The sequence below is a fragment of the Condylostylus longicornis genome, unplaced genomic scaffold (assembly GCF_029603195.1).
Source record: "Condylostylus longicornis isolate FDR11 unplaced genomic scaffold, ASM2960319v2 ptg000013l, whole genome shotgun sequence".
NCBI lineage: Eukaryota > Metazoa > Arthropoda > Insecta > Diptera > Dolichopodidae > Condylostylus > Condylostylus longicornis.
Window position 1 is genome coordinate 10,408,612 of NW_026577982.1, and position 12,677 is coordinate 10,421,288.

General features: G+C 25.7%; 1 protein-coding gene across 1 annotated transcript in view; it reads right to left on the bottom strand.

The window, feature by feature from the left end:
- Window positions 1–2,148: 2,148 nt before the first annotated feature.
- Window positions 2,149–12,677, bottom strand: part of LOC129619395 (uncharacterized protein DDB_G0287625-like) — a 32,872-nt gene continuing 22,343 nt past the window's right edge. The window contains exons 4-5 of the mRNA XM_055534657.1: window positions 2,630–2,706; window positions 2,149–2,434 (exon numbers count right to left, since the gene is read on the bottom strand). Of these exons, the coding sequence (XP_055390632.1) occupies window positions 2,149–2,434; window positions 2,630–2,706 (363 nt within the window). The remainder of the gene's footprint in view (window positions 2,435–2,629; window positions 2,707–12,677) is intronic.

The following is a 12,677-nucleotide window of genomic DNA, read 5'->3' on the forward strand; positions in this document are numbered from 1 at the left end:
ATAACCATTCTACAGGAAATCATAAAAACACTATAGTATAGGTGTTAGTGGAACCTACACAAAATTTCCGTAAATTTTAAATAGCTTGATAATCTTAGAACACAAAGTAGTTTTATTTTTTTAATAAATAAAAATATCAGAACACTTTAAAGTTGACACTTAACAACAAAGAAGATGAAGACCTAATTTTTTTTATATTTTTTATATTGTCAAGAGATTTTTTTTTTGGAATTAAAATAATTTAAAAATTAGTTTTTTTTGTTTTTTGTTGTTATCCTCAAGAGATCCTTGTTCTTTTTTCTCGTTTTTTAAAAGTAATTAGGTTTCATTCTTTTAAGATTTTTGGATAATAATAAAACCTAAAACATAAACCTAATATTATTTACATAAAATATTACATTGTATACATTATGTATATTTTGTTATATACATACATTATATACATTAATTCTTTTCAATTTTAATTAAATATTACCTATATACTGGTATTTATATACGAAAATCAAGTACTTAGTAACAAGAAAAAAGTTTTTAAAAAGTAATTAAATTTAACCTTCAAGTTAGAGTAAATTACAAAAAAAAAAAAATAAGAAAATATGGAAAATTTAGGACACACTATATAGTTTGAATTTTCTTTTTCAACTAATTATCATTGTATAATAATGGAAAATTTTTTAGTACAAGAACAAAAACCCAGAACTAAAAGCACTAAAATCAAAAGAAATAGGAAAGCTTAACATTTCGTCGGCTGTATGCTTGTCGGCCGCATACGCCAAGCACTGTAAACCGAGAAAATTGAAAAAGAAAGTTTGACAAAGAATTAAAGAAAAACTGCGCGCTGGGATTTTTTTATATTTTATATACGAAATAGTACTTTTATTTTTAGTTTTAATTTAAAATTTCAGTTTGCGGACTCTTACGGTTCTTGAAATATTGCAACTTTTGTAAGACCAGTCGTTTTGGCCTTTGCTGCATATTCCATGATCTTGTGCAAATTTGAAATTTTATTTTGTTATGGAGCTTTGCGTTATATTTTTAAGGGAAAAACTATATTACTATGAAGCAAACAAAAATTTTCAAAAAATTATCAAATTAACTAAGGGAATGTATGAAGTGGAGCAAAAAAGAAATTAAATTAACATGCAAAACAACAACAAATTTATTATTAAATATTAAAAAAAAAAAATTAAGCATTTAGTACTGAAATATATCAAGTAAAACAAGTTATTTAAGTAATGTTTTTAAAAATTTTTATTGAAATTATTAAATTCCGAAAATTTCATAACAAAAATAATAAGAGTATACTACCATGATGAAAAAAAGTATAACAACTCAAACAAAACTATTAGCCTCTGCATTTACAAAATGATTTATTATACTTTGTTTATATTTTAAATACTATAATATAAAAATATTTAAATTCTTCTTATAATCTATACAGGAATTGTTTTCAAAATAAAAAATTAATAACTTCTTACAAAAAATTAACAGCCTTTTCGTAGCTTAAGTTTTAGGAATTAATTATTGTACTTTGTTTCATTTTTAAATGCTATAATATAAAATATTGAAATTCCTATAATCTAACAGTAAATCATTTTAAAATAAAAATTAATTACTTAAAAAAAAAAATAACAGCCTCTTAGCTTTATACATTTCTAAATACTATACTATAACAGAACGTTAATACATTTGTTTTTTTTGTTTTAATTTAATTTAGTAATATAAATTTTTCAATTTTTTGTCCTTTTTTTATAAATGGAAATCACCTTGAATTCTAGGTCTGAGAAAGAAGTTTTATATTTTAAATTAAATGGTTGATTGCTTTCGTAGAATATATATTTTGCTTTTGTAAATTGTATAGCCGAGTAATTTAATTGGGATGCCATTGCTGAGTAGTTTTTAAAGTCGGTATCTAACATTTGAATTACATCGAGCTTGACTTTAGGCATTTCCATGTTTTTTAATAATTTTATTAAGTGCAGAGGGCTATGTATCTCCAAATTTTTCAAGTACTTTTCAATAACTGAATGAACACAGTCAACCTCCTGAATTTCGGAATGCCCTGGTTCAGAATATTTATGTAAAATTTCTTTGATATTTAAAGATGAATTTATAAAATACTTTATACATGTTGCATTAATTTTATTTTTACTTTTCTTTATTTGGAATCATCGCAGTGCCAGTTAAATTAAAAACATTTAACTTTCTTTTGTAAAAAAATGCAGACGCATATCCTTTTGGTAAGGCAAAAACATTTTGCAAATCATAGCATATGATGCAATGATTTGGATCTATGTTGCTTCGATCTACGTCTTTATCCTTTGTTGCTAAGTTTTTTTCATGTGTATGCCTTTCCATTTCTTTTGTTTCTTCAACAGTATGTGTGTTGCTATTTTTTGTATGTTTGTTGTATTGTGATGTTTTTTTCCAATGTCTATGCAGCAAAATAAAATTTTTTATAATTTTGAATTTTAATGCTCTATCACGCAGTACTATGTAAATAGAGCACACAAGAAAAACGTAAAAATGTTCTCATTTTTCCATACAAATTGTGCCGCAACAACCAAAAAATGGTTCATGGGGCACATAAGCATTAGAAATTCGTAAAAATGCAGTCTATGGAGCAAACCTGACACTCTGTATCTCAGCAGCAGATCGAGATAGAGAAAAACGGATTAGACAGACAGAAAGAGCATCACTTAAAACCTATAGATGCACTCATAAGTCAAAAAATGCAAAAGTGGCGTATGGAGCCGATAAGCATACAGCCGACGATTTTCTTTCTCTAGTTTTTTTTTTTTTAGTAAAATGCCTTTAGAATTTTAATAAATATTTCCCTTGTCTTAAGATTATCCTTTAAGCCTTCCATAACTGTTTTTTTTTTATTATTTTAGGCGTACCAAATTTTTAAATATATTTTGTGAATTTTTTTCTATGAGTGTAACCAGGTGAAACTGGCATTAATTTTGTTCTTGTTTTCGTAAATATTAATTTTTGGTTTACTAAGAGTGTGCGTTTGTGTATTTTTTGGATTTTATTACATTGCATTGAACCCAATTTGTATTTTAAATGCATTTTTAAGGCACATAAATTTTACATTAAACCGAAATGTAACCTAAATTAAAAAAATTTTTGAGTTAAAAAGTTTGAAAATTTGTTTTTAATGTTTTTTTTTATACCCTGCACCTTTGTAAAGGGTGTATTAACTTTGATACGGAATTTGTAATCTCTTTAAGGAGTCGTAAGCGGTGTGGACATATCTTTAGATTCTTGCTTATTGTAAAATTCTGCATTGACTAAGACATGTTCGTCCGTCCGTGCGATCTCATGGTAACTCAAAAACGAATAAAGCTAACTTTACTAAATTTTCACAAATAGTGGCAAGGACGGACGCGGCTGTAATTGTACCGATTCGGAAAACGGGTTCTGGTAAGTTCTATGCAATTATGAAGGATAATGCCAAGTATTTCAAAAATAATCGTTTTTCTAGAGATTGTCAAGGTGTACGGTGTAATTCAGTTAAGATAGAAGATTCAGTTAAGATAGATTGAGACGTTTGAAAATGGTAATTTAAAATATTACAAGAGGGTTGGTTTGTGTCAAAAATTGGGAAAATTAAGTATTTTTATACAAAAATGTAAATTGTTAATTGTAGTTTAATTGAAACAATCAACACAATATGTCAGCTCAAATGAAACTTTTTGGACTGACATTTTCCAGTATTATGGAACATATTAGTATTTATAATATTTTCATGTTAGGAACAAATTTTTCTCTTCTTATAGACGTTAACTGCTGATAAACGTTAAAAAATTTGAATTTCTTGAAACTAAGTGTGAAAATGTCTATTTGAATATGCAATTTAAAAATTATTTTGTCATAATTTTCAATCAAGCAAAGTAAGAAAATCGTTCCTTCAAGCAAGGATAAAATAAATTACATTTTAATTATGAAAAATCGGAAATTTCCTTAAGTATTTAAATGAAATTTCTTTCAAAATCAAATTAAACAATTGTTTCATATTCTGCAATTTTATTAATGCAAAATATAAGAAAAATTAAAAGAAAAATGCTAACAACATTAATGACAAATTTTTCATTTTAAAACTAAAAATAATATTGTAATTTTTAATTTTAAATTGCAAAATTAAATGAATTTTTAATTTTCTTAAAATCTTATACTTACAGTATGACTTAGTGTGACTAAATCATCTTCATTTTATTCAATTAAAATTCAATATTCCTTAATAAAGACGAAAATATTTCTTTAATTCTAATTATGCTTGTATTTTAAATATAAGAATAATAAAATTAAAATCAATCAAGGAATAAAAAAAATTAAATATAAATTAATCTTGTCTTTTTCCTCCGGCTACTATTATGATACGAGTGTATTGTGTCTATTACACTCCATAATTTCAATTATGGTGCCAGTTGAAAGAATTAATTTTAAGAGAATTATTCAGCCATTACTGCCTCCATTTTCATAAGAAAATTTCTATAACAAAAACAAAGGCAGCAAGAAATATTTTTCTCAATTTATAAATGAGAATAGAATTGCTATATAACTCTGATTTTAAATTAACAATTAATTTTTTACTTAAAAACCATTCTTTTACTATAGAATTACATAAGGCCCCCCCCCCAAAAATTGACGAACTCGCCATTTACTTATTATTAGCCAACAAAAATCAAAAAAATTAAATAAAATCCCTTTAAAATGCTCTGAAATTTAGAAAATTGAATGTAAAGATTACGAAAGCTAATTGAAAAGTTTTGTTTAACGTGAAGACATACACATAAAAAATATAAAAATAAAAATCCTAATTACACTGTCATTCTCTGTTGAAGCCGAACTTCGTTTTTATTTTATATTTTAATTTAAAAAAAAATTTCAAATTAGACATGAAAAGGACACAAAAATTTTTTCCCTAACGTGAATAATATAAGGATCAAAGTAATTTTTGCTCTTCTTCTTATTCTCCTCTTTTTCATTATTGCTAATAGGCTCCGTTCCTTCAAATGTTAAAATGTAAATCTGTTGGGTGAGAAAAGAATGATTCAAATATTGTGTAAATTTGATGAAAATAATTAAGTTTTAAAATGCAATTAGATTTTATTTTGTCCCCTATTTTCCCTTTGTTTTTATCATAAGGATAAAATTTCTCTTTCACATTTCATTCATCTACAAAAAAAAAAGGAAAATTTTTAATTTTTTCACTTTTTTTGTTTAATTATTTTTGGATGTATTTTTAAAATAAAATAAATCAGGTTTTGAAAACCGTAAAAATACAGAACGATATTAAAGCAGAATAGCAGATCCACTAGAGCCTAGAGGGGGGGGGGGGGGGCTCTGACAGACATGCAATGTTTAGTTTTCCAATAACAGTTTGATTGGAAATTAATTGTGCATAAAAGTAACTGAAATTACTAAATTACAATCAGTTTGATAAAAAAAATTACAATCTGTTTGATTGCTTAATTGTTTGTGACCATACAGTGGCATGTGTGTACGCTTAAATATACGAGTATCTAAACATATGGAATATAAATAAGCAATCAAACAGTTGAAAAACTAAAAACTGCATGCTTGTCAGCACCGTAATTTTTCTTTAATGATAATATAAGTGTCTCAACTAGAAAATTATAAAATACTTTTTTACTTTATTAGATACAATCATACTGTTTGATGCATACAATATTATGCTGTTGCATTTAAAGAAACAACCATTAGAATGTATGCCCGCTTTAGTATCGCTAATGAAATGCGATTAACAAATAGTTCAGAATTTTAGGTATACAACGCTGAAATCGTGCAAAATATAATAATATTGTAATGCTACATTATAGTATTTATTATATTACATACGTACATACATGTAAAAGGTAAAAATATATAATTTTTTGTTTAATTTCTTCTATACAAGTCTTTAATTCTCGGAAGGGAATTCATGCAATGTTTTTGATGTGTGATTGTGTAAATGTTGTCGTACACGAAACATATATGCTTTTATATAATAAATTAATTGAAAGGTTTTTCTCACCAATATAAACTACCCAATATAAACTGTTATAAAACACAAAAAAACGCAAAGTAATTTTATTACATTATGTACTGTAAAGAGAAAATTGCATGATTGAGTCATCACAAAAAATTATCACATTAAAATATTGGCAAAATTAAATTTTATTGTTTATTTTAATAGTATATTTAAATATTTATAAAATGTTATATAAAATGGCAAAGTGTTATACTGAATCGGTTTTGAAATAGAAACTTTTGTATCATTTACATTTATATGTGTGGAACAAGGTCAAAATTAGTAACTTCCGAATAAAATTCAATTAACCCTGTCGGCAACTGGGTTTCTATTGGCACCAATATTTTACCAGCCCAAGCAAACTACTTACTCATACCATAGAGATAATTTTCTTCTCTCCCTGGTATACAAAGTCAGTTATTTCCGAAGATCACACACTCTCACTGCGAATTTTAGCGGGATTCGCGTGGGCTGGAAACTAATTCCGAAAGCTGGATATTCGTTTTTCTACTTCGATTTAATTTTGAAATCATACAGAGAAGCTTAGAAACGTGTCCAAAATATTATTCACGCATAGGCGGGAAATTTTGTTTTTCATTTTTAAACTCTTTGTTAACATTTAATCAAAATCCATCAAACATCATTATGTGCTCCAAATTTTTATTTATCATGTGTGGCACTTTTATTTATTTAAAAAATAAAATAAATTTGAGCAAAAAATATTTTTTTTTAGAATATTTTCAAAACTCAATTAGTAAAAATTTTTTATTTATATTTTGATTACATACGCTTTTATTATATACGCTTGAACTGTGCAATTTAACTTGAACATATATACAGGTATAAAAAAAAAAATGGTGACACAAAACATAAAATGCCATGTATTCAAAATATTTGCGTGATGTGTGAGGTTTGGTCGTCCAAATAAATAAAAATTTTGAATTTTAATGAAATTAAAAAAAATATCTAAAAAATAAATATTTGTACAATAGAAGTGAGTAATTTACGTAAATTGATTAATATGACATTTAAGGAAACCATAAATATACAAAAAAGAAACAGAAAAAATTGGTGTTATATAAACAAGAAGGAGTAGCTCACGTTTACGTGTTTAGAGAATTTTCAATTTCAATCAAAACAAAATGTTAACAGAACAAAATGTTAAAAAATAATTAACAGAAATTGTGACATTACTTGAAATTACTTTGAATGGAGTAACTAGAATTAGTATCCTTGTTTTGGTTTTAGCTGACGCATATTGAGCTTAATAATCCTTATTCACCGATTTTAGGTGACGGTCGATAATTTGCGTACCGATTTTTAGAACATGATTTTCAAGTTTATCAATTCAATTTTTATAATGCCATAACAACTACTGCCCTAATCAAAAAAATTCAATATTTTATGTACAGCTATTTTATGATACGGTTAGATTTATTTATAAGCTGAGTCGCCGTATCGGCTCGACTCGAAAAATCGACTTGGCACTCAATCTTGACACAACTATTAAAAACGAGAACAAAGGCTAAATTTTCTATATTAAATAAATTAAAATTTTTAATATTAAAAGCATCATTTGATCGGCCTAATTATCAACCATTTAAAGAATCAAAGACATTTTATGAAAATCATGCAAATTTAAGCAGTAAAAATTTTATTGCGTATTTAAAGGCGTATACAAATTGCAAACGAAGAATAATGACGTGCAAGAAGATAAATTCAATATTTTCATCTTAAATTAATTTTATAACTATACCGAATATCTATAAATGTATAACAGTTATGATAAAGTTATAAAATTATCTACTACTTATAAGACTATAAAGCTTTCTACTAAGGCATTTCTACCTACAACTATAACATGATTTTTATTATAGTTATAAATGCAATAATTTTATACACATTACTTGTACTAGAGGCACACACGCATTTATATTTTTAATTAAAAAAATGTTTGTATCACAGCCTGCTACACAATATAGTAGTCATGTTTAACAAGGATAACATTATGTTATAAAATCAATATTAAAACTTACATTTCTATAATATTTTCTAGTGAATTTTCTATAATTTTTAAGTGCGTAAGTTAAAATCTTTAATGTATACGAGTATAAGAATTTTAAATTGCAATTTTTTTTTCTCTTTGCATAAATTTAACATTAAAATTTTCTTTTATTAACTTTGAAATTGTGTTTACCTACATTATTTTGCATTACATTGCTCAGAATGGAAAATGAGAACATCTTTATATAATAATGATTCTATGAAAATGAACGATAATGAGAAGATATTATTGAGGAAAATTTTCAATAATGAATTTGGTGTTTATTTACCATGTTCAAATAATGGTTAAAAATATTTTTAACTTCATATCTTGGGCAGTATTCTCTTTAAATATTTCTACACATATACAAACGTAGTTTTTTAGCACTTTTCCAAAAAAATTTTTGAAAAAAGTGCTTATTAGTTTCACTCTGTCCGTCCGTCCGTCCGTCCGTCCGTCCGTCCGTCCGTCCGTCCGTCCGTCCGTCTGTCCGTGTGTCTGTTTACAAAACTTCTACACCCTTGAAGATAGAAAGCTGAAATTTTATATATACATAGATCTTTACTAGAAACTTATTTTCGTAGAACAAAATTTTTACCTATCTCCCCCCCTCTAGAAGTTATACCCCCCCAAAACCCTAAAAATGGCCTTTTTTAAATATTTGTTGCAATGAAACCATAAGTATTTTTGAAATTTTGCAAACGCAGAAAGGCAGCGGCTTGCTTCCCCTAGCGCGGTATACTATAGTTAAACTTTAGAAAAACAAAATGGCCGTTCAAATTTACCGTTATCTAAAGTCCTTTTTTTCCAAATTTTTAATGTCGTTTTTCTTCTAGATCCTATATTCTAGAACTTTGAAATTTTAGGGGCTTTTAGACATTAACAAATAGTTCATTTCGTTAGAAGAAATTTTTTTTCCATCTCCACCCCCTCTCAAGTTATCACCTCTTGAAAATCGTAAAATTTGAATTTTTGACACCCTATATTTCCGAAACCGCAAGCTTTTCCAAATTTTTATAAACGCAAAAAGCTAACGGTAAATTCCATGACACTAAAAAATATAATTATTTTTCTTAACTCACACAATTAACCCTTAAAATCGAGCATTATGTTAACCCCTTTTTATGTTAATTTTTGCTTTATTTCAAAGACTGCATATATGCGTCATCCTAAATATATGCAATCCTAGTAATAGTTTTGTATATGAATGAAAATAATTTTTATAGTGTGATAGGTATACATAGACTGTATTTAAAAGCAGAATTTTCACTTGTTGAAGGGAAAAGTGCTACAATACAAACCATTGGTTTGACCCAACTTTATTTGAAAATATTTTCAATTTTCTAATTTCTAGAAAATTTTCTCTGAATATTTATTCTTTTATACACTTGATTACACACTTTTAGGTTTGTGGTCTCACTTAATGATAAAACATTCAAGCTATTTTATAATGTACGTACAATAGCTGATGGAATAACTATTATAATGTGTATTAAAAAATTTGACCAACACACTTTACATAGAAATTTTCATAATTATTAGTCAATATGCAAAATATCGTAACATATTTGATCATTATTATATCTACATACAAAGGCTGTGCAAATGTAATGGAAAATAATAATTGGAAATAAGAAAGCATAATAATTATTTATTAAAATCTAATATTGTTTTCTAAAATGGAATATGTGAAAGAAATTTATAAATTGTATTTTTTCAAAGAAAAAAATTTCATCTTGCATAGAGAATATAGTGTTGCTGCATATTCTTGTGAATCCAAAAAATTTTATAAAGAATTTTTTTCAAAATACACCACTAAGGCTGTTATAAATTAAATAAAATTACTTATAGGCACACGAAAACCACCGCTTGCGGTTTGTTAATCCATTAAAATTTTCCAAAAAAATCCATTATTCAGAAAGTTCGAATTCTGGCAAAAACCATATTAATGACCGTAAAACTTTGATCAACACGTTTAAAAAATATTGATGAAAGCTGGTTGCTGGTTGAATTGGAAAACAACAAAAAAAATTCTCCTAGTTTAAATTACGATTCATGTAGCAATAAAAGACAATAATCAAGTAAAGTGAGCCCTTCTGTTATCTATCCAGTTCTTGTATACGTTACACAATCTCATTATACTAGAAGAATTCAAGTTTTTCGTTAACTTTATCCACATCAACTAAAAAAAGCGACTGATTTTACGCACGATGATCAACTGCCCAAGTAGTTTTTCAAATTACTACTACAAATTCAATCATACTAGTATTTTAAGAACATGTTGAGTGCAAAGAATGCCACTTGTGTAAATACTGTCAGGAAGAAGCGAATTTACAATTTTTTCCAGACAGTTATGGGACTGAAAAATGTGTTATAATCTGTGAAGTACTTGAATATATGACTTTATATTTAGCTCTTGATTTATGATTCCCATGCTCTTGAATCCCATGTTATTACTAAAATGTACAAGAAATAAATGGTAGTATAATACAGGACAGATTTGCTACAAATTTAGCAAAAACAGAAGTCTATAATTATGATTAAAAATTTAATAAATAGGTGCTTTCTGTCTCATTATAAAACTTTTAATTCTCTTGTATTAATTTTTATTAATGAAGAAACCAAAGCATGAAATCTGAACATGAAATTAATTTTTTTATTAAAAATATTTTTCCTTATACTATACAGGAAAAATTTCATATGAACTTTAAAATTTAGATTAAAGTGAAAGTGTAATGAAAATCTTTATGAAAATTATTACAAACAACATGTACAAAATTTTCATTTATTATTAAGACATAGAAGATAATATTATAAACTACACCATACACATACATACATACATACTTATTAATAATAATTATAGTTGATTAAATCCAATCATCATATTTGTATATTCGATTCCAATTAAAAAACCACATCAAAGTTTGTGTGTTTTCTATTGAAAAGTAAAAGAGCAAATCCACAAAATAAAATTAAGAGAAAATTGGAAAATCAAAGTTTTCCTTTTAACATTGAATTAGAACAAATATTACATGATTACCACCATTTTTTTTCCAACACACAATCATACTATATATAATATTGTATTATAGTATTGTATAATATTAAAATCCATGTGTGTGCTGTCTTTTTTCATTGTAATTCCTAAAATTTAATGTTGATTGCACGTTGTTTTTTAACTAAAACTATAGGATATATAAGAATATGACTCAATGCATATTAAATTTTCTGATTTCTGCATTTGTAAATGCAATTCCTGATCCTGATACACCAAAAAAAGTGTTATTTGGAAAAAAATTGTTTTACATGAAAATTTCTCTATTTAAATAGTAAAAATTGGATGCTTTCTATGAACCCGTACAAAATTGTAAAATTAAAGATACTAAAATGAAATTTTCGAAAATTATTTAAAAAATATTATGATGTAGGCATTTCAAATAACAAATCCTTTGAATTAATCCTGAATATCAGGTGTTATGTAACAAGTTGAACATTCAAATTTGGAAAATACTAAATTACCAAAAAATTGTTATACATTAGAGATCAATATTTTAATAAATTACTTATAAATGGACACTTATGAATTTTGTTGGAATAATTTTTATATTAAAATAGATTTGAGTCGCCATAACTTTTCATAGGAATGTCGTACCCTTAATAACTTTAACATACTATTATATTACTAGTCAATAGCAAACATTTTTGAAAAACAAAATTTTATTAATAATTTCCTAGAAAACAATGACTATGATTAAAGGAAAAAATTGCTGTTTTAACAATTACGTGAAATAACTTGAATCTATATGAAGTTTTTAATTTGAACCACTTGAAAAGTGTGTTATATTAAAATGTCATATACTAACAATCTGATATATTAATCTGAATTATCTGTTCTTTTTTAATATTATACATGATATTTTGTGTTTTGTTTCAATTCGAATCAATTATAACCTTGAATTTATCCATCTAAGTTATGAATATTAATATGTGATTGAAAATGTGGTGAGATTTCCACTTCAAAATTATAAAATGAAAAGGCTTTATTGCGTAGTTCAATAGGATATTACGATATTTTTTAAAATTACTGAGTAACTTTGGACATACAACGAAGTGCCGGTTTATGTGGCATTCTACTATATCAAAGCGATATCACAATAATAATAATCAATTATTTCGACCATTTCTCCTTTAATCAACCAGATATAACAAAATTATCAACCATTACCAGACATAATCCACTATTTCTTCTTTAATCAATACAGTTTATGACATTAAAATAACAGAAAAGTAAAAATATAATTAAAAGGTCATGAATTTTACATTATTCATGAATATATCCAAAATTTTTTAAATTAGACAAGTTTTGCTTGTTACCACAGAAATGAAATTTAAATAAATTTTTTAGTAATAAAAAATATTGGTAAACAAAATTCAATATGTAAATTTTTTTTTAATTTTATTCAAAACGGTTTTATCACCAAAAAAAAAAAGTATCATTTTTTTCTATAACAAAAATAAAAAAATCATCTTTTCTGATTTGTTTTAAAGTTTTATACTAGCTATGATTAAAATTATTTATGAAATTTATTA